The sequence below is a fragment of the Carya illinoinensis genome, chromosome 14 (genome assembly GCF_018687715.1).
Source record: "Carya illinoinensis cultivar Pawnee chromosome 14, C.illinoinensisPawnee_v1, whole genome shotgun sequence".
Classification (NCBI taxonomy): domain Eukaryota; kingdom Viridiplantae; phylum Streptophyta; class Magnoliopsida; order Fagales; family Juglandaceae; genus Carya; species Carya illinoinensis.
The window spans coordinates 25,681,999-25,705,564 of NC_056765.1; the positions used below are offsets into that span (position 1 = coordinate 25,681,999).

General features: G+C 35.9%; 1 protein-coding gene across 3 annotated transcripts; it reads right to left on the reverse strand.

Moving 5' to 3' along the window:
• Positions 1 to 8,166: 8,166 nt before the first annotated feature.
• On the reverse strand, positions 8,167 to 23,347 carry LOC122294564 (U4/U6 small nuclear ribonucleoprotein Prp31 homolog). 3 transcript variants are annotated; one of them, XM_043103425.1, is made up of 9 exons: positions 23,138 to 23,347; positions 19,439 to 19,504; positions 19,193 to 19,330; positions 17,931 to 18,823; positions 17,760 to 17,830; positions 15,187 to 15,289; positions 14,710 to 14,785; positions 12,986 to 13,122; positions 8,167 to 8,399 (listed from the first exon to the last, which is right to left on the reverse strand). In XM_043103425.1, the coding sequence occupies exons 1-8, from the start codon at positions 23,138 to 23,140 to the stop codon at positions 13,015 to 13,017; spliced, it is 1,458 nt and encodes a 485-aa protein (XP_042959359.1). In that variant the 5' UTR covers positions 23,141 to 23,347; the 3' UTR covers positions 8,167 to 8,399; positions 12,986 to 13,014. The 3 variants fall into 3 exon arrangements, with proteins under 3 accessions (XP_042959359.1, XP_042959360.1, XP_042959358.1); XM_043103426.1 differs by lacking the exon at positions 8,167 to 8,399 and adding an exon at positions 10,036 to 10,560; XM_043103424.1 differs by lacking the exon at positions 8,167 to 8,399 and having other exon boundaries at positions 12,714 to 13,122.
• Between the last annotated feature and the right edge of the window lie 219 nt (positions 23,348 to 23,566).

The window sequence follows — 23,566 nt, forward strand, 5'->3', positions numbered from 1 at the left end:
ATTCGTTTATTTCATTTCTCTTTAAAGGATAAGAAAAAATTTGGTTTAATTCTTTGAGGCCTAGTGTTATCTCTAGTTGGTTTGATATGCAGTGTGAATTCGTACATAAACTTTTTCCTTTTCAAAGAACTCAGTTTCTGCAAGAGCAAATTAGCCAGTTGAATTAGAGATCTGATGAGACTTTCTAGGCCAGCTAGGAAAGGTTTAAGAATTTGGTGAACATCTGTCCACAACATGGTTTTGAATCCTGGAGGCTGGTGAATTATTTTTACATTGGTCTCACTCCAGAATGTAAGGAATTTGTTTAGACAATGTGCAATGGAGAATTCTTTAGCAAGGAACCCAATGAAGTACTATCATTGTTTTTACTATCTTGTCGAGAGCACACAACAATGGAACTCTCGGACTGATCAAGTTTCATTAACAGCACAACCACTAAGGGCTATTTTTAGTGGGGGCAGATCAAGTAGCAAGTTCACATTACCCTACAAAATCAAGTAGAGCTCCCCCAATGCATAACTCACCAATCATAATGGAAATGTGGGAAGAGTCAGGATCTCTGAACTTCTAAGGAGTCTAGTTCAATATCGATGTACTAACTTGCTCCGTTAGGAAAGCTTTCTTTTTTACATTCAGCTTCCTCTTCACTGTGTGTAAGTCCTTCAAAAATTTTGTATGCGAAAGAACTTGTTATATGGCATCTAAGAGTGGAATATTAATCTTTACTTATTTGAAAATCTCTTAAATTTCAGTATGGTATTTGTTTTTTTGGCCAGCTGCCAATCTCTGAGGATAGGGAACTATAGGTTGGTACCCCCTACTAGTTTAAGAATTTCCACTCATGGGATTCTTTGACTCTAGTCTCACTTCCTTTGGTTCTTTCTCAGCTTCATCAGTCTCTGTTACATCTTTAGGTGTATGAGCAAATATATGTCTGTCCATGGTCATCTTAGGTTGGGGAACTTTATTTCTACTTCTCAAAGCAAGAACGACTTTCCCTGTTTCAATAACCTCCCCTAAGACATTATGTACCTGTTGACCTTCACTATTTCAATAACCTCCCCTAAAACATTATATATCTGTTGTGGTTGTTGTCGCTATACTTGAGAATTAGGCTGAGGCTGTGCTGCAAATTTCCTTTTTTCTAGAGTGCTCATCTTATTGATGGTGCCCTGCAAGTCATTTATGGCCTGAGTGTTCTAATTGTTTGTGGTGGCCTAAATCTGTATAAACTACTGAAGTGTATTGGTTATTTGTGCATACTGTCATCAAGAGACTTCTTCACAAATGATTAAGGTTGAGAACTCTGCGCAGCTGCATGAGGCTGAAATCTTGGAGGTGCTACAAAAGTATAGCTCTAAGAACTCTAATATGGATGATACTGGTACTGAAGAGTACCCTGATGAAATGGCTACTAAGAAGGTGGTGGAGATTGGCCAAGATGATCATTTCTCCATGAGAAGTTTGGGTGATTCCTCCACACCGGATTATATGTGTTGGAGAAAGGCTAATTTTATACTCTGTTAACCCAGTTCGCTGATTACATCTGCTTAGACCCACTCTCCTGATATATTGGCATAATTGGGTAGTTCTGGTTCTTGTGATTTGAAATAACACATAAAGAGCATGCCTCTACTACTTTCATAGCCTTCATTTTTTCCATTTCCATGACCTTTAATCTTCTAATCATTGTAGCTATTCAGGCGGGAATATCAATATCCTCCTTAAACTCATATTTGCCCCCACCAGAAATAGCCCTTAGTGGCTGTGCTACTAACGGAACTTGATCAGTCCGAGTATTCCATTGTTGTGCGCTCTCGGCAAGATAGTCAAAAAATGATAGTGTTTCATCAGGTTCCTTGCTAAATAATTCGCCATTGCATATCATCTAAACAAACTCCTTGCATTCTGGAGTGAGACCAATATAAAAATAATTCACCAGCCTCTAGGATTCAAAATTGTGTTGTGGACAAAATTAAGCAACCATCCCTGAAAATGACACCAAAAACATGACTCGCTCGAAAATGAGTAGCACAAAGACTATCCAAAGTGCAAGAAGGTGTCGTGTAATAATTAGGAATAAAATTCTTAGATAGTCTCCTCAGAGAAAGTTGTTTAAAATCAAATTCGTATAAAAGGTAAAAATATTCACAAAGAATAAATAAAAGTGGTGATATATGGAATGAATGGAAGAGTGTAACGGAAATGAAAAAGATACTAGTCATGAACTAGATTCATATTTTTAGATTTTTTAGTGTCAAAATGAAATAAAAAAGACTAACAAATTGAAATTAACAATCAAGGACCCAACAAAGCTAAACAATCTTAATTAATTAGAAAATTAATTAATAAAACTAAAATTATTTAAGTCCTAATTAACCTTTAATCAATCTAATGTCTAATGGAACTAAGAAATTAACAAAATTAAGCCAAGAGTTAAGCTAGATTAGAAAATAATTAACAAAATATGAATTGAAAATTGAAAAGCCTCAAAATCAAGATTTTAGGATTTATCATTGTATTCAAATCACAAAATTCTCAAAATCAGTTCATAAAAATTGTAATCTCTGTTAAATGGAAGTTTAAATGAGCAAGAAAAATAACTACTGAAAATAAAATACCCAAACCCAAATGATTCTAAGCTAAAAATCTCAAAAATATACTATAAGGTTCAAACTAAAACTAAATAGAGATTAGGTAATAAAAAGAACAAGCCAAATGGATAAAGATGGAAAGCAATGGAGGAGGCCGGAGCAACTGCAGTTTGGAGTCAACCCCTTCAAGCGGTGTAGCCCTTCTCTTTTTCCTGTGCTTTGTTGAAGACCCAAAAAAAAAAAAACCCCACTCACTTGCTTCTGCCCAATACGAAAATGAAAGAATCCTCACTATGGGTCCTGGGTGTGCCAGTTGAAAGTAGCCGAAATCATTTTTCCTTGCTTCGTGTTGTGCCCGTAAAAAGGCCCCTCGAGTACGTGTCTTCTGTTAAGCCCAAAAAAAAAACCATCTTTTGCCTCACGTCCATCCAAAACCCAAAAGGCCTAGGGGTGGGCAACGGGGCCCTACCTTCGTGTGGCGGGGCGGATTACCCCGTTCGCATAGCGGGGGGCCAGGGGTTTTCCCCTGTCCATATTTTGTTGCTAGGAGGGGGTGGGATGGGGTGGTCCCCTACTCCAAAAATACCCTACCCCGCCCTTACTGTAAATATATATAATATATATTTTATATAAATATAATATATATTTTAAAAACCCCTCAGGTGACCAAAACGGTGTCGTTTTGGCACCTGGGTTTTTTTACTGACCTAAAAGGCTAACACCCCCCCCCCCCCCTCTCTCGATCTAAAGTCAGATTTCCCATTACCCGCCCCCCCTCTAATATGAAGGCTGAAGCCCCGTCACCCCCATTGAGTTCGCTATCCGTGAGAGTATCGCCATTGTCATAGCCCCCTGTCGCCACCGTAGCTGACCTCTTCGCTGTTTGTGCTTGCCACCATCTCGCTGAAGGTAAGTCTAATCGAGGATTCTCATCTTTTTTTTTTTAATTTTATATTTTTATAGAATTAAATGGAGAATGGGATTAATGGAGATGAGATTGTGAATTGTGTGCTGTGGAGGATTGAATGTGCATGTGTGTGATGGATCCGATTGTGATTGAATGTTTTTAGGGTTTTGTGATTTATTTCAATTTTGTGATTTAATTCGGTTTTGTGATTTATTAGGCTTTCATTTGAATCCATAAGAGTATATATAATTAGATATACAAATGTTTCTTTTAAATTGAGTTAGAAAACACTTCCTCCAACCCATTTAAGAAATGACAAAGTTTTTCTCCAAATCCTAACAAAGAATGCTAATTAGCAAAGAATTTAGTTGAAAGATGTAATATTTCAATCTTGATAATTTATTGTATACTGTATTTTCTCATTTAGTAATTTATAATGTAAAAAAAAAAATTATGACATATTGCTATTGTAGTTTTGATATGCAATGTTTATGACATGGAGTAGGTTATTCGTTGTCTTCAGCAATGCTCCAACCTGCTGATGCCTTGTAACAATAATGATATTTAAAAAGAAAAAAAAAACTGTTGGTATATTTAAATTTTGTTCTATCATTTATGAAATGGGGTCATAAAGAATCTTAAGATTAAAGACAAATGCTTTAACACAAAAAATATTTTATATTAACTTAATTGAGTTAGTTTTATTTTTATTGTAAAATAAATCTGATCAATTATATTAAATTATTTAAATATTTATATTTTAAAAAGCTATTTAATTAGAAGGTGAACAACTACATACTAAAAATAATAAAACCTATTTTGGAATGCATTGCACTTGGTTGGATGTTAATGCTTTTCATGTTGATAAGTTATAACTTTATATTTTTAATTATAATTCGTTTTATTTTTAACTTATTATTATTGCAAGTTCTATGATCTTGAATTTGATTCTTATAAAACTTAACTCAACTCAAATTCTCAGTGAATTCACCGCCACCCAAAATTGATCAAACTTTCCAATATTATGATTTTGTTAATTTACAATTAGTTTTAATGTTAATAATACAACTTGTAGTATTTATTATTTTTATGTCTTTGTAATTGTTTATTGGTTGTCTAAATTTGTAATTTGTATCATTCTAAATTTGTAATAGCTTAGTGTGTGCCTTAGTGATGGTTATTACTTAGAACTTAATAGACTAATAGTATTAGGTTGAAGTTTGAACTTGGAACTTCGTAATTATTATTTCTATTCATAATTTTTTTTTTCAGTTTTTTAATATATAAATATAGTTATAGTTAAATGTTTAGTCCAAAAACAAACTTGAATGTGTTTTTGGGCCATTTTGGTCCCAAATAATCGAAACAGGCCAAAGGCTCAAAAAAACACATGTGCCTCGCACCCCCACTACCAGAAGGGGTACCCCACCCTTGCATGGGCCGGGCCAGAGGATGGGGATGAAAATCCTCCCCCCATCCATGCAGGGGCGGGGTAGGGGTCACCCCGACCCAGGAGGGGCGGGTAGCACCCCTAGTTGGGCCTGCATGTCTTCCATTATTAAAATTGACCTCCAATGCTTAAAAGGTCATCAACCAAAATAAGTTTAATAACATATTAGACTAAAGTGAAACTGACTACTAGAGAGAAAAATATCAACCTAGACCATGAGAAAAAAAAATAGAAACTAGAAAAAAAAATAAAAATAAAGAATAAAATATCAAAGATGTATTGTGCGTATGAAGAAATATTATTTAATTAAATCACAAGTTATAAAATTAAGCATAAATCATGCTATTAACCAGTTTAAATCTCTTAACTATTTTTTCATCTAAAATCAATAATAATGTTATGAAATAATTCAAATATATTAGTTTTAAATATAAAATATGCAATAATTCAACTCAATCATTAGTGCACAATCCATCTAATTGATCCAAGTTCAATTTCTTTTGGCTCATTAGAGGCAAAAATGTTGGATCGTGTTTTGAACCCCAGACCTCACACATAAGGGTAATGAGCTGATCTAGACCTTTTGTATCCAAATACTTATGCCACATGATTTTTTTTTTTTTTTTGAGATATTTTTTAAATGTGATTGTGGTTACTAAATACATGTATGCCATGGTATTATCAAATCATTTTTTTTTTGTCACATTTTTCAGATTTTTTATCATATGTTATAATTACCTAGATTATCATATTTTTTGAACAAATATGTTTGGATGAAATGTGACGATGTTTTGTACATGTATTGCGGTTACATGTAAATATAAGCTTATTTTTTAATTAGTATTTGTTAGGCTAATTTTAGAAATTAGTTCTCAAACTTTTAGAATGTGATAAAATAGAAGATTGACTCAAATGGACCATCATTTAGACTTTTAGGGTTCTTCATTGTATTCAATTCATGAATAGTCCATGCTTACGATTGACTCAAATGGATTTCATTGATCTAGGAAGAAGCTGTTTTTGCATGTGACTAACTTAGTAGATTGCTTATCCTAGCGGGAGTGTGGTTAAAATTGATTTGGAATTAATCTCCCATACGTTATAAATTTGCACGAAAATTAAGTTTTAAATTAATAATTAGGCATTGTAACATAAATTTATAGTTAGGAAGCTTAGTAAATTTTCGATCTTGCGATGCCTATTAATTATTTTTATTCTAACTTAGATTGACGCATCAAATTTATTAGATCTATGTGCAATTAAATGCAAATAGGTTACCAACTTTGAGATAATCGAGAAGAAAGTCTAGAAATTGTGTATTAGACTTAATTGACAGATTAATCTCCTCCATGAGCAATTTGGAAACAAATGACGATTCTTACGAGTGTCAAATAGCATTAGACCATCATTGTTGTAACAACCTCTAAAAGGTCTTGAGTGAAATTGCAAGTGCACTTGGGACAATGTACTACAATTTTCATAGAAGATAATATGATTACCTAACATACAGAGCTTGACCACTTTTTGCCTATGAGAATTTTGTGGGTGTTAGCATAAGTTGTGTTTTTGTAATGCAAAGATTAATTGTTTCTATATTTGAGGTTGAGCATTATAATATTGAAGCAACTTAAATTAACTCACAGATAAACACATACTCTCCAAAACTTGTTAGTATGTTTGGTAAGTAAGGACATTAAAATCTAAATATGCAAGAGTAGTGTTGAGGACCATTCTTGATTGACACATTGATTTAAAAGATTTTTCAATGCACCTATTTGTGGTATTTAGCATTGTGCATCCGGGCTAGAATTTGTTTCGATCCAGTTAGAAACTAAAAAATCTCAATGAATCTAGGCGATTATCCACCTAGACCTAGTTACGGATACAAGTTATAGACTCAGGTATCCGTAACCAAATTTCTTTTTAAAAAATGTTTATTGTTTTAGAAACAACATTGTTTTTTTACAAAGAAAATGATGCCGTTTTGAAGTCTGGATTAATTCTTGTGTGTGCTTCGAATCGAATTCTCATTCCTTACAAAGTCTCAAATCCCCCCTCTCCCCGAAATCATAGCATCCCTATATGAAATCCATCGCCGTTGGTGACTAGCTACAAGCTTGATCTGCAAGCCATTACCCAAATACATCCAACATTTCATGTCTTGCAACTCAAGAAAAAATTGGGGGCTAAGTTCACCATCGAGGGATACTTCTGGTTTAGTGGCAAGGATAGGAGGCAAACAAAGTGACATGGAATCCCTATTTCCAACTCAAAGAGTTATATCCTCACCTTGTAGACAATGTGCTCTGAAAATGGAGGGTTTGTCACAGTTTGATTGTGTAGATGGAGAGAGATGAAGAAGCATATGGAATTGAAGTGTTTGCAAAGTACAATGCAGAGTTGAAGTTTTACTTTCACCGTATGGCCCATGGGCTTGAGTTGTAGTAGGTTATTTTAGTATTTCTCTTTAGCATAGGCCCATGTGAGGGATAATTTGGTTAGAATATTAGAGCTCTATGTATTGAGTCATGAGGGCTATGCGATCTATCCAGAAAGTAATAGAACTTTTGTGTAGACCAGAAGGGGATTGGATAAAAGTAAATTGGGATGCAGCTTTTATTGAAAGTAGTAAGAGGATGGGTGGGGGTTGTGTCTTTAGAGATCATAAAGGGGATTTACTAGTCGCAACAACTTGGTCCAGATGTTTTATTGGTTTTCCTTTACAGGCTGTAGTAGTTGCTTTAGAGAGGGCTTCCGAATTGTGTGATGAGTTGGGGTTTCAAAAGGTGGTGTTTGAAGGTGATTCATTGTCTTTGGTTAATGATATTTTGTGCAAAGTTGAGAATTGTTCATGGTTTTGTCAAATTGTAGAAGACTTGAAGTAATTTTTTGGACAACCTGCAAGAAGGAAGATCTAGTTTGTTCATCGACAGGGAATCAGGTTGTTCATAATCTTGCCAAGTTGGCCTTACAAAGCAATGAGGAAGTTGTATGGATTGAAGAGTGTGCTTCTAAAATTCTGCAATATGTTGTCCATGATAGAACAATTTCGATTATTTGATTAATGAGATGAATGTTATCTTTCAAAACAAAATAGAAGTTTCTTTTTTTTCTAGCTTTTCAACGCCTATTGGCACAACTTCATTGCTACTAAATGAATAAAAAAGGGGAAAAAATTGGTTATAAGCAATTCTGCGCACTTATACACACACTCATCCAATATGATTGGTCAGAAAGTTAGATTTTAATGAAAATTGTGCTTTGAATATGAAGACAGCAGCATTGGTATGTAGATCGATAATCGAATTCGTTTGTACGTACCAAAATTCTAAAAAAGTTAATCAATAACTTCTGACTTCTAGGAAATACAAGAAGGCTTTAACCGTGCCTTAGACCAAGAGCTCTTTGTTCCTCTTTTTGGCTTCTTCTTGTAACAAATACATAAAACCTACATCATATTACACAAAGATCAAAACAACTTTTTGGTGAGAAATCAAGTGAGAGTAACTAAATAACTAGTTACAAAGTATGATTCAGGAAGCAGCACAGCGAGGTAATAGCATGATCATATATCCTTACACATACATACGGTAAACGGTATGTCTTTTATAAAAAAAAAAAAAGTATTATGTATGTACGTCTTCTATTGGAAATCCCTTTTATGTACCAAAATCATGAAGGAAATTATTTTTTATTGTCATGATAGATTTATAAAGGCCATAAATTTATGCATAACTTTCATGACACATGCATCAAGTTATTTCATGAAAGGTTATAATTTATGCATTAAAATTATTATGAAAGTCATAAATATTCTATGAAGAGAATTATGCATCAAAATATTTATGGAAAATCATAATTTTTTGCATCAAAGGATTTGTGAGAAATCATGATCATATGTGAGGAAACATGTATCATGACATTTTATGAAAAATTACAATTTCATTTGAAATATATGATATGATAGGACAAGAAAATATGATATGATGAACAATGAATGTTAAGATACGTAATAGCCTATATACTGATAAGATAACAATATGATATGTTATGGGTATATTGTATGGGTATATTGCATTGCCAGGTTATACATGCTGGTAGTGTCAGGTTATACATGCTGGTAGTGCACTCGACGTGTCTTCATTATGAATGGATTCCACAACCCTTGGCCACGGGCAAAATTCAAAATCTACTTAAATTTGCTAACCCTAACTCATGGGGTCAACAGTTGGTACTGACTTATAACAAGTAAAAGACAAGTTTATGTATTTCACGTATAAAATCAAGTTCATGTAATTTATGTATATAATGAGTATGCATATTTTTCAAGAACCCTATGTTTTATTATGTTTGCTATATGATATGTTCTTATTGAGTATTTGACTCATTTTTGTATGTTTTTATAATTTTAACCATTGTATGTGATGATCATTATGAAAATGGGATTGCATGACGAGACTTGACCCAGGGAGATAAGAGTAGCCTAGATAGTTTATGATATACTTAGTTTAATGATTTTTATTTATTAGGGTTTTCTACATGAGATTTTTTATTTTAATGAATACTTTCGTAGACTCTTTTAGAAATTGAGTATTTTAGAAATTAATTTTATTTAGTTTTGGAATCTTATCTACTTGGCATTTCATTAAGAAGAAAAATTTTAAATTAAGATGAGTAGCACAGCCCCCCCCCCCTGCGAAAGGGTAATGTAGCAAAAGCATGACAGATAAGTATGTAAATTGTTTGATATCTAGCAAATTTTGAAGACGGAATTATTATAAGGAGATGATATTGTAAAAATCCGGTCCAATATTATTAAAGATTTATTTAGAAATTTTTAATGGGCCAATGTTCTAGAAGCCCAATTAAGGTGTGTTGGACAATTTGAATAGGCCATATATTATGGTGGATAATAAAAATTTTATTTGACTCGATAATCAAGTTAAAGCACATTTAGTATTTATTTGACAAATTAGGAATATTTTAGAATTTAAAATTCGCCCATCGGATTATTATTATTTACCAAATTGCCATTTAACATTGTCGAATAACCTTTTGCTATATGGCATAAAAACGCTTGTAACTTGAAAGCTTAATGTCACTATTGTCCTTCATTTCTCAAAGTATTTTTTTTAAAAAAAAAAAAAATTCTACTTATCATCTCTACACTACACACTAATATGATCTGTCAATTTTGTCCTATATAAATACACATATTTACACAAATTGGATGAGGAGGTTAGTGATTGATTGCAAACTTTCGGCAAACCTACAACCTCAACCCTTTATTCCTTTCCATCTTAGTTTGTCTCCCATTATTCAGGCCCATTATTGAGAGACCTAACTTTCCATAAGATACCCGCTATCTCCAATCAACGTTTTTAAATTCCCTCTCTTTTCTATCGTATTCCCATAGCAAGATATCACCGTCAACCCTCCCCCACCTGAAATCGATTCCCCACGCATCAAACCACCATACCAGGCCACATTTTTCCATCGTCAACCACACAAGCAGCCAACAGAGGAACCAATCTCAGGAAGCACCAGGCACCACCAAGACCTCCACCATCGAAACCATTGTCCAAACATTTCATGCCTTGAATGTGCTCCTGCAGCAGTAATACTGAAAGCTAAAGTTTACTAAATATTTATGAACTAATATCTTGTTCACTAGTGGCTGATCAAAATGATCTATTAATGAAAAATCACCAGTTTCGTCTAACTGGTTCAACTCTATTTCTTGAAATGAATGGAATCTCATTCCATATAAAGAAAACCATGGTCAAGGATGTTATAGAAAAACCTATTAGAATCAGATGGAGCGTACTCAAAAGTTTCTCAAAGAGAAATGATACACACTACCAGAAGTGGAACTATTGACAAAGCAAGATGAAAATAAAGGTTTGCAGAATAAGCCTTTAAAGAAATATGAAAATAAATGTCACGTGTTAATACTCCAGCCAATTTTAGCTAGAACTAGACATAAACTTTTAGTGTACGTCTCATTTAATGAATCAGATGTATAATAAATTCCTTTATCTAAAAATTTTTTTATTCCCAAACCAGTGTATAACACTTAATAAAATATTTATCTTACATAATTTGATTTATAAGATAAATTTTAAATTTTGAATATTAAAAATCAAATCTTACCATTTTAGTGATGTGGATGATATGTTCTACACACCGTCTTGAGAATAGAATAACTCTATTAAAAAATGCATTATCCTTTTTTTTTTTTATAAGTAGAATCAAAGTATATTAATAAAAAGAATAGGCAAAAGCCATGTTCAGTATAATGAATGCCCTACTACTTATGCTTAATAGATACAAGAAAATCATGAAGATTTTGGCCATTAAAATTAACGGCAATGGCCCAAGTACAAAGAGTTCTAAAAAAGAAAGCTTTTAATTCCTCCATAGATCTCTCTTTGTTCTCGAAAGTCCGTTCATTACGCTCTTGCCACACACACCACATGATGTAAATATGAATCATCTTCCACATAGCCTCGATCTGTTGGGTGTCTCTCAAATATGTCCAACAAGCCAAAACTACCACCACTGTCTCAGGCATAACCCAGCCCAAGTCTAGTCTACTAAATATCTCATTCCATAACCCTCGAGCTACCTCAAAGTGTAGGAAAAGATGGTCTACAGATTTCCTCCCATTCCTACACATGCAACACTAATTTACGATGATCATCCTTCTTTTCCTTAAGTTGTCCGTTGTGAGAATCTTATCCAAGGAAGCGGTCCACACAAAAAATGCTGCTTTGGTAGACGCCTTATGTCTCCAAAACCTTTTACAAGGAAACTGAATGGGGGGCTCTTGTTAAAGAGACTTATAAGCGAGCAAACCGAGAACAATCATTTACTTGTAGGAATCCACCATAATAAATCAGCAAGTTGATTGCTCCTTTTGAGAGAATACAGGAGGCTGAAAAGGCTGCAAAACTGTCCATTTCCCAATCGTGTGCCGCCTGGCTGAAATTGATGTTCCATTGGATTTGTTCCCCAACCATCACCATGACATGCACCACTGAAACCTCCTTGTTAGTTGCTACCCTGAAGAGAGCAGGAAGTTGCTCCTTTAGAGCACCATTTCCACACCAAGTATCATGCCAGAATTTAATCTTAATCCCATCTTCCAGACGAAGACTTGTGTGACGGGAGAAAACCCCCCATCCTCCTCTTATATATTTCCACAAGTCCACTCTATATGCCCCTCTCACCTCGTTGGTACACCATCTCCCCAAAGGCTACCATATTTACTCTCAATTACCAACTTCCATATCGCATCTGGTTCTTTGTGGTATCTCCACAGCCATTTTTCTATTAACGCCCAATTAAAAATTCTCAAATTTCTGATGTCCAAACCACCATTAGAGAGAGGACTACACACTTTCTCCCACCTAATTAGGTGGAATTTGAACTCCTCACCTAGTCCTCCCATAAAAAGTCCCGGTGTAGTTTCTCAATTGGATAAAGTTGGTTTTTTGTTTTTTTAAATGCATTATCCTATATAAAGTTCGTTATAATTTATACCTCATTTAAATTACTAACAAATGGATATGTTTATCAAGTACTGTTTGAATCTAATTCTACTTGAAATTGGTCCGCAAGCCGTATCCTAATGCATCTCCCATTTGGAGATAATGTAAAATTCGATAAAAGAGAACAGTAGAAGCAACGAAAGCACACACTTACCAAGTCAAATAGTGCATTGTCTTTGGTTTTTTTTTTTTTTTTTTGGACGTGCATATGAGACAAACATATTTTTTACTACTTTCCAGGTTTAATTTATCATTGTTCAAGTTGTGGGGCTCCCATTTGAGAAAATTTTCCTTTGTATCATGTAGAAGAGATTAGTGCTTATATAAGCAACCTTAATAACATGACCGTTATAGACAAACTCTTAACGAATCTTGATCTCTTGACTTGAGTTCATGATTGAAGAGCTCTTGGTAAATTTTATATCAAAGTATTCCCTTTTCTTTCCTAATCTAATTTGTGGAAATGCCATGTCAAGTGCACCTGGCAAGAAGAGATGAACACATGAAGATTCAGGTCCGCTTGATCTTTGAAAATGTTCCTGTCTCCGAAAAGTACGTGCTTTGAGTTCCACTCCCAAGTTGGTGTGCATGAGCCTGTGGATTTGATAGTTCTATCCCCTGTAGAGAGAAACCAGGGATTGATCTCATTGACATGTTTACGAGTCAAACAGATTAACGACTACATATCAACAAAAAATACAAATCAGTCTAATTTTTTTGTATATAGCTTTTAGGTAGAAAAATGATTCCACATTAAAAAGATCAAGCGACAGATTTAGTAGAGGAAAACTTGTGCATCTGCCAAGGAATGGACCATATATACATCTAAATTGCTTGCTCAAAAAATAAAGTTTGAGAAAATTTGCCCAGGTTTGCCCATGCACCACCGTAACACGGCCTAATTAGAAGACAAACTACCCTGTCCAACAACACCAATGACAGCATCAAAAGAACAAGATAGTGATCTTCACATAATCATCACTGACCTCTTCCTCATCTGTCTCAACTGTGGTATAAGCAAAGAAACAAGGAATGAATGAAGTCAATGCAAAGGTAAAGAAACGAGAATTGCAACAAGTATTGGAAGGGTTGACGATGAAGAGAAAGGTTGGAGTACAAGATCTCCACATGCCATGAGGTCACCAAGAAATCACACGCGGGCAGAAGAGAGTAAAGAAGACCCTACTGCAGTGTGTGTGTGTGTGTATGTGAGAGAGAGAGAGAGAGAGGTGGGGGGAGGAAGAGACGGAGAGAGCCTGAGGGAGGAAGGGGGGGAGAGTGCCAGAGCGTCCAAGCTTTTCATGGGTTTGGTTATCATATGCGGACAATGATTGATGGCATAAACACCGAGATAAAAAACAGTAGTGGGTGATAGATGTTTAATGTCAATATTGGAGAGAGAGAGGGAGAGACCCAAGTTTTTAGGTTCCTCCTTATCCATTACTACCAATTCCATGGGTTTGAAGATGCAGGAGGAGGTCCACTGAAAACACCGAGATAAATCAAGTGGTGCGCCATATATGGTGGACGTCCAACATTTTCAATTTTCTTCTTCCAGGTGATGGCGTTAAAACGATGTGTTTTAGTAGGACATGATTTTCAATTAGTAGAGCTTCTACCATCTTAGATTTGTTGAAATAAGTCTACACCATAAACTGACCTCTGTCCACTTCAAACCAAAGAGAAGCCCCATCCCTCTAATTCAACCTGATAGAGATCTCCAGATAAATTTTATCGGGCAGCTAAATGCTATGGAGATCCACTTCATGTTTCTATCTCTCTTCCACTCTAAGCCCATAGTCCGGTTACGAACTCTAGAGATCCAAATCTAATTCAATCACAAACCATTATACCATCCTCAAGAATAGAATTTTAATGGGGAGACAAAGAAAGTTTTTTTTTTTTTTTTTTATAAGTAATGGGGAGACAGAAAGTAAGCATGTCAAGAAACTTCATGTTTCTATCTCTCTTCCACTCTAAGCCCCAGAGTTCAGTTAGCAACTTTGGGTATCCAAATCCAATTCAATCACAAACCATTAATACCATCTTCAAAAATAGAACTTTAATGGGAGACAAAGAAAGTAAGATGTCAAGGAACACCATCATGAGGTATGATCAATTTGTGCTTCTAAAATTCGCTTCACGGTCAAGAAACTTGTACCCTTCATAGACAGGGTTCATGGAGAAGTAAGAAGTAATACCAACCTGCACAGGGGTAAACGCTAAACTTGATGTCAATCCAGAGGAAGCACCACTGCTTCCGTAATTCTTTTCCTTAAACCTGAAAGCATTAGGTAGCCCATAGAGATTAAGAAGCAAAATTGATGTTGAGATTAGATGATAGAATGCTCAACTGAAATAGAAACGATAATCGGACACACGCTACCACATCTACTAAAGGAAGAAATTACTATTAAGCTCATCCGGCTAGCAGCATGGCCAGAGAACAAAAGCATACTGCAAGTGACATAAAGCCCACCTTTTACACTATCTCAATAGCTCATAACACATGTTTGATTTCCACCATCCAATAGAACCTTATTGAGATAATGGTAGCCTGGAGATGGTTTATTGACAGATGGAATAATTGTTGATTAAATTTGAAATCTCTTGCCTGGCTTTAATTATGCAAGTCTGTGACATCTCTAGCCTACAGGAAGGGTGTTACAATTGAAAACTTACTTCTTGGCAACCTTTGCAGCAAGTTTGCTCTGACCAATTGATACACGGAGCTTGCCACTCCCAGCCTGACCAAGCATTCCATAACCCTCTCCCAGTCCATCCCCTACCATCGAGGGGCATAATACGGTAAGAAAGGAATATAAAAAAGGATATTGATAAACGGCTAAATAGCCTCTGGTGTAACAAATGCAGACAGTATTTACAGATACCAAATGAAAATGATATAAAAGTAGGTACAATAGGAAATATGATAACAAGTAGAGATACATAAATAAGAGGTACAGAATTCAGGAACGTAACTTGAAAATGAACACCCCATATTTAGGCATCAGGCATTTGTAGGGCTTGCATGCCATAAATATAAATTTGGGTTTAATTAGAGCAATTGCACATAATATTAAACCAAAATTTATAACATTTTGGTTATAAGTTACAAATTTATTTATTATTAATATCAGATTCTCTCCGTACACTCATTTCCCATGACCGCATACAACTCCATCTCTGGTGCTTCTCGCCGGAGTTAATCCCTCTCCTCCCTTTCCTCACTTTTCTTTCTTTTCTCCTGCCCTTCTTCTTTTTAGAGTTGCTCTGATGGAGGTCGATAGGTATTTAATAGTGGGATAAAAAACATTTGTTTTCTTGAATGAGGGTTGTTACAGAATTCGCATTACCGAAAGTAGCATAAGGCTAGCTATGTTCATCTACTTAACTAGGATGTCAGCTTTATTGGTGGCAAAAATGGTAGAGGAATTAGCCTCTCCGCAGCATGAAGGTTTTTCAGAGAACTGAGGATCGGTTACGGAGTTCTCACCATTCAACGCCAAGTCAACTTCAAGGGTTGCTTTTTGCAACTAGCCGAGTTTGGGAATGGTAGGAAGAGGGGTTTACTAGCTATCCTTGAAGGTTTAAAGGGTAATGGATGGGAAGGTTTTGAGTATCACCTCAGACTGGTTGAGGATGGCTACCTTTGTCAACCCCTGTTTTTGAGAATGCAAACAGAGCGCATACTGAGTGTCACCAGATTGCAGGCGCCCGCGCGTTTTTTTTGGAGGGGGGGGGGGGGGGGGGGGGGGGGGGTAGTGGGTTGAATGTGGGGAAGCCCCTCCATTCTAAAGCTGCCTCATTTGCTTCGATCTTGAGGTCACTGGAGTGTCCTCCGGCAGGGTGTAGTTCTATCATGGCATTGACAAGGGTAAGGGGTTAAGGGGCGAAGGCGATAATGAACGTTTTCCATGTGAGGCCTATTTTTGCCTAGTGCAATCTGGCATGGGAGGTGGGGGGCTGACTGACGGGTGCTCGAGGGTGGGGGAAGTAGAACATGTCTTGTGGGCTGTCAGATCTCAATTGTCAGGATTCATGGATCATGGAGGAGGTTAGGGAACTGATGAACAAAGTCGACATGGCCCTTGGCCTGGTTATGGGCTTGGGTCGTTGAAGCCTAAGCCTAACGTAACTTCAGCAGATGTAAGCCAAACAACGCCTGGGCCTGTAGATGGGTTTGGGCCTACATTGAAAGGGCATGGCCCTAACACTATTGGGCCTGTGGGGTCGACCCAAAAGCCCACCACTCAGGAGCCTTTCTTAGGCCCGTGACCTTCTATCTTGGGCTCGACAATCCCAAGCCCGCCGGTGGTCACAAAAAGGGTAGCATGAACCCAATAAAATTCGCTCCTTGAGGGCTCTTTTGCTTTGTTTTGCAGCTGTCTCCAGACTTAAGGTGAATCTATCAAAATCTGAAATGGTTCCTGTTGGCTTGGTTCATAACTTAGGTAAATTGGCTGCTACCTTGGGCTGCAAGGTGTCATCCTTGCCTATGAAGTACCTTGGTCTTTCCTTGGGGGCCCCTCATAAATCGAAGGCAATGTGGGATAGGATTGTTGAAAAGATCGAAGGTAGATTGGCCGGCTGGAAGGTGATTTATTTGTCCAAATGTGGTAGAACCACCTAAATTAAGAGCACGTTATCAAACCTCCCAACATACATTTTATCTTTATTTCCCTTGCCTTCAAGGGTGGCGAATAGACTGGAGAAGCTTTTCCATGATTTCGTGGGGAGGCTTGGAGGATGAGAAAAAATTCCACCTGATTAAGTGGGATAAGATCTGCGGTTTGGGGGTTAGAAAGTTGAGAAACTTCAATATTGCACTACTAGGGAAGTGGTTATGGCAGTACTAGCAAGAAGGGGATGCTCTTTGAAGGAATGTTATTTATGTCAAATATGGGAGTATTTGGGGAGGGTGGCTCTCCAATGAAGTAAGAGGGACATATGGTATGGGAGGTTGGTCCAAGCATCCTTGTCCAACATTTAAATTCATACATTGTTACTTTGGGCTTCGGCTATAGTATTTAATGGGATTAGTTTTAATGACTTTTATGCTGTTTTCCACAACGCTTAGCATGTAATTAGGTTAATCTCTTGTATACTTCCACTGTACCAAGGCAAGGCCTAATTAGGTGGATCAATAAATTCTTATAAAAAAAAAAAAATTATAACATTGTGCGTATTAGAAAATAATCTAATTTCAATCAGCAATTACTTAACATTCAAATATGTTGTAGACAACAACATACCTAAAGAACTCTCTTCAGGTACACCAAATTGCATCCTATTTGCGAGTTTCCTCATGTCTGTTATTGCATATCTAGAGCATGAAATATGAGAAAAAGAATTACATAAAGTTTGATTCGTTTTAAAATCTGAAAAATAAATTAAGCTGAAGAAAGAAATTAAAGAAGTGCTACCTTTCCTTCATCTTCCTCAGTCGACGACCACCTCTCTTCTTTTTAGGCTCAGAATCAGGCACTGGAAGTGGTTTGGGTTGCTTTGCAGGAGGTGGCTCTTGCCACTTCTCAATTTTCTTACGGATCTCTTCCCGTAAAGCTCTTCCATTGTTCCCTGATGGATCTCCTCTTGTGGAATCTACTCTTGCTGCAAGTGTTGACTTGGAAGCCAAGAGCCGGCAAGCACGCATCCTCAAAGAAGGGGGTGTAGATTGAAATATCTCCGTTTGCTCAATATACCCTACACGAAATTGTGATGTTGCAGTGGAAAACCCAGCAAGGTTCTTTTTCTTAGCACCAAGAAGCTGAACATTACATGCAGGCATCTTAGCTAATGCAACAAGACCACCAGCAGTCCCCATAAGTTTAGCTGCAACAGCACTCCCAACAATAGTAGAAAGATTTGGTGCAATATATCCCATTCGACTTTCTACAAAGTCAAGGACTTTTTTCTTTGCTGCATCCAGAGTAAGAGCTCGATCACATGCATCAATGGTCTTATCAAGAATTTCTTCAGGAAGAGGCTTGCCACTTGTGGTCGATGCTGTAACTGACACCACCATAATGATAGCTGACGGTAACAACCCTTCCAGATCAACCAGGGTCAAATCCATTTCATTGCCAATTTTCTTAACAACGCGTGCATAATCAATTGGGTGATGCACAAGTGATTCAAGCTCCGGAAATTTCAACCTGTACTTGTCACGAATAAAATTGTGGATAATAATGATTTCATTCTCAATATCAACTGACAAAGCATTACAGTCCACAATCAGCTGATATTCAGGATCATCTTCCAAAACCATTCCAAGATTTGAGATATCAGAGCCCTTTTGGAGTGCATCTTCCACTTTCTGCAAATCAAACACACTATTAACCATTATATCAAACTCAATATGCATATCCACTGCAATGATCGAAGCATAGAGAACAGTAAAATTATAAACCTAACCCTGAAAGAAAACTTACCAAAAGCAAACAGAAGAACAAGACCAAAAAGAAACGGAAAAGAAAAAACAGAAGAGGAAGAAGAAAAAGACCACACTGGATCTCCTAAGGAAGAGAGATCTAAAACAATCATGTTCCACTGTAGAACTGATCATATTAAATTGATTAAGTAAAACAAAGGAAAAAGGACATAAAACAAACTCTGCAACATAAACATAAAAGTGCATGGCACATGCCATGGGCAAAATACAAGTGCATGCAAGATATAGATTAACCTGCATAATATCAACATATCTCTGGGTTTTCTGCAATTTCGAAACACTATCCAGATCATCATAGTTAAGATTTTCTATGTCTGCCATTTCCCCATCAACATCTTCTTCCATATTTCCAGTATCAACATCTTCTTCCTCCTGTAAGAAGATAGAGCATATTTACACATGATGCCTAGGCTGAAAAATATTAATAAAAAACCTTCACAGAAGTCAATGGCATGTGATTCACAGAACAAAAATACTCACAATAACATCAGCTTCATTGTCAGATAGTTCATCAAGGTCTGCAAGAAAAGAATCAGCCAGCGTTGCCTGCAATCAACAAACAATAAGTAAAGGAATGAACCTAAAATAAAGGTATCAATTATAAGTTTTAATAACAATTCTAAGTATCTTGGAATAAAAATGATAATTTTCAAAAGAAAGAAAAACTATTCATGTTCAAGGAGTCCCCACATATTTATATGAGATTCTATGATAAGAACTCAGAAAAAAGAGATCATCAATAGTACTGTCTAATAAAGACCAACTGATTTGTGACAAACCATAGTGAATGATGTTACTGTATTCAGCAGCACTCCCTACCCCCCACTACCCATAAAAGAAAAGAGAAAAAACCCAACCCACAAAAGAAAAATTAACATGGCATGCAATTGAAACATTGAACCTTTTATAAGCATTTCACTAATCACCTTGTTTCGTACAAACTACCTTGTCAATTGCACAGCATGGTACGCATGTTATTAACAGTGAAAAAAAACTACTTGAAGCGCACAGATAACCACAGAGTGACAGTCTAGGTACAGAATCTATGTGAAAAAAACATGGACAATAACTGATGAAATTGCTTGAAAAGGTTTCAACCATATAAACCACACACTTGGACAAAAAAATGGCATCTCCTACAGTCAGCCTATAACCAAATAGAAATTATTCTCAACCTGTGCTGCTTACCAAATACTCTGTCTGATCATACACTTATATCCCCACTCTTCAATTTCATCATGGAATTCTTCTTTTTTTAAAGGTAAAATAAAATTTTATTAATATAGGCTTAGCCCAGGAGGTATACGAAGAATACACCTTAACAACAACTAGGAACTAGAAATGGATACAGGTAAATTATGAAAAACAATTTTCAAAACACCGACCATTTCTCTCCATCCACATTCCACAAACACCACATTTTTTTTTTTATAGGTAAACAAACACCACATACTCCAACACTCAAAAATATCCATCCTCTTTCTAGGCATAATCCATGCCAAAGATATCAACCCACAAGAACCTGGCCACCTTGCAATGTAATATAACAAATGATTGAATACAACCAGAAGAGAAATTGCTTTCGTCTCTTAAGGAAGCACAGCTGGTGTAGATGAGGTTACATACTGGCATGTTTCCTAATCACGGTTCTGGGCTAGAAAAATAATGGGTAATGATACCCTTACACTTCCTTTACTACTGCTCTACTACCTAGCTATTTTTTTTTTTTTTTTTTCCTTTTGCCATTTGAAATTGGATTAAAAATAAATTACATAATTAAGTTGGCTGATTGAATTTATTTTCTTTTAGATTATGCAATAAGGTCATGTTCTGAGATTTTTAATTCAAATTCAAAGAGCAAAAGGAAAAAAAATAGTTATGTAGTAAAACAGTAGTAAATGAAGTGTAGGGTATCATTAGCCAAAAATAATATCATTGCAGACCACAGCATACTCTAGGACATAAGTAAATCATAGCCCATACACCACAAAAGAACGTAAAATGGCTTAAAACAAGCTATATTGTGAAGCATAAGAAAGACCCTAAGAATTCAAAATAAAAACCAAACGAGCTATACAAACAAAATGGTCATGTAACACCCTAATAGAATGCCCAATCCACTTGGCCTATACTCCAAAAGGACTAGTTAATGATACAATTGGATTCCCATTGGAACATTATAAACAGCAAAAACTTCTCCTTCCCAAATAATTTGGGATCTCATACACCACTTACCCTTATCCTTATCATATAGGGTATCACAGGTCATGAAGTTCACCTCATAGCAACTTATTCTACAACATCCCAAGTCCAAAAACCAATAAGCAAAACATCAAAATTACTATCTCATCCTGTGAATACTGTTATAACTTAATTTCTCCAAAGTATGATGAGCTCTGAAATTCTTAAAATCCTCCTTATCAAAAGTGAGTGGCATGTAAAAAACGTAAGATAGATTAAAAAATCAATTTTTAAGTACAAGAAAAACTGAACAATGAAGTAAATGATTAAACACAGTGAATTAAATTATTAAAATAACAAAAAATCAATAACCATTCTTTCAAACTCCAAGCGAAGAAGTTCAAGTGGAATTGAACATTCAAGGGTTTTCTCTGACGTAAAAAAACAAATCAAATAAGAGAGAAAATTGTCAAAAATAGAAATCCCTAAAATTGACTGGAAATCCTAATGGAATAGAACTGGAAGAAAGATTGGTACCTCCAAGGAAATTTGAAACTCCAATCGGAGAGAACCCAAGAAGAATTGACTCAGCAAGGATGAGGATTTTCCTTTTTTATCTATTAATGTGTTTTCACCTCTAGGCTCCAGATTTAACTTTCAGCCCAGTATCGTACATGGGCCGACCCAGGTTGAAAGTTCTGAAGTAACTCCTGAAACTAGTCAGAGTTTTGAATTCCATTCCGGTCGAGGTAATGGAATGGAATATTTCGGTACCAGTACGTTTCGGTGTACCATTTCGAGATAGTCAATATATGAATAAATTATATATATATATAGAAAAACTATATTCCAAAATAACATTGATACAAGTCTTAAAAACATACATATTTAAAAATAATAAAAATACATGGTGCTAATTGTATTGTGCAAACACATGGCGCTAATTTGATAGAAACAAATGACATACACGTACAGTCAAACATTACATACTGGTGACAAAGTTTCTTGGCAACAAAGTTTTAGTCTGATAGGTACATATTTCATGCTGACACCAGAAGTAGAATTTCTTATATTTCTTGCCATGCACTATTAGGAAGCTAATCTGAGGGTTTTTTCCAGTTTTGGCCAAGGGAGACTCATCTATTATCACTGGATCACTAGTATTCTTGGTTTTGTTGTCTTTTAACAAGACATTTTGGTTTTGTTACACTGGCTACATTTTTTTAATTTTTTGTTAGTTCTTTTCTTTCTTCATGCAGACTTAGTAGCAATTAATGGATTCAGCTAGCCAAAAGTTGGGTGAAATGATTTTATATGGATTGACTGGGAGTTTGATCATCAATCAAGGAGATGAAGTTAATCGATTTCTTTTAAATCAATTTCTTAGTGGAAAAATTTTGTAATTTTTTACAACATAAATTTACAAATGCGGAAGACTTTTTCTTTTGTGATGTTACTTGTATTTGGACTTTAGAGTAGATGAAGTGGAATTCAATCAATTGGGAGAGATGTCACTTGGCCAAGAAATTGGCGAGTTATGTAATGATGACTTTGAAGGATCAGATGGCAAGTGCCCTGTCTTCAGAGAGGCCATCGTTGGTAGTGACACTGATCAAACTAGGAGGGTGAAGAATGCCCTCAGTTTCTTTCTCTAAGCACACCAAGCTCGTATGAAAGTGAACCAAAAAATAATTAAAGAAGAACCCAAATCCTAATAGCCTAAATTTCAGATAATCCTTACAGGAGCCATTACGTGGGACAAAAGTGAAGCCATTCCATTTAATGATTTCTCTTCATAATAGCTCAGGAGTTCAAAACCTCATACGCCTTTTTTTCTGAGGGCCAGTCGCTTAATGGACAACATCTTACAGATGGGTAGGGTCTGATTCCGAAGTCCAAAGGTCAGTCAACAAAATCAACTAATGAATCGTGGTTTAATGAAGCCATCATAGAGAGAGAGAGAGAGAGAGAGAGAGAGAGAGAGAGAGAGAGATCAACCATGGCTGATGGCAAGAGCCTGGAGGTGCTGCGAGCCTGCGACGGACCGGACCGAGATACCGAGGTGTTGCGAAGGAGCAGACGACGAGGGGTTGAAGCCTCGAACTGGAAGTGACGAATCTGGATTCCAAAGGCTGCTGCTGGAAGGCAGAGAATGGGAATAATTCTAGTTAGAATAACACAGCAGCCTACACTTTTTAAAAAAAATAAATTTACTATTTTATCCTCTGTTATTTTGTACTGGTGTATTAAGTGTGAAGCTGTTGTATAACAGTGTTCTTCTAGTTATCATCCACTATCACACGTCATCTTATTTTATTTTATTATCTTTTTATACCATATAGTATATATATGATAAATAAAATAATTTAATTAATTTAACAAAAATAAAATAAAATTAAAATTAATAATAATAAAAATTAATTTTAA

Coding starts and splice junctions, on each gene's coding strand:
- LOC122294564 (XM_043103425.1), bottom strand. Junction 18,824..19,192: donor GATATGTTGATATTATGCAG/GTTAATCTATAT, acceptor TTTGATTTGCAG/AAAGTGGAAGATGCACTCCA. Junction 14,786..15,186: donor GCTGCAAAGGTTGCCAAGAA/GTAAGTTTTCAA, acceptor TAATGCTTTCAG/GTTTAAGGAAAAGAATTACG.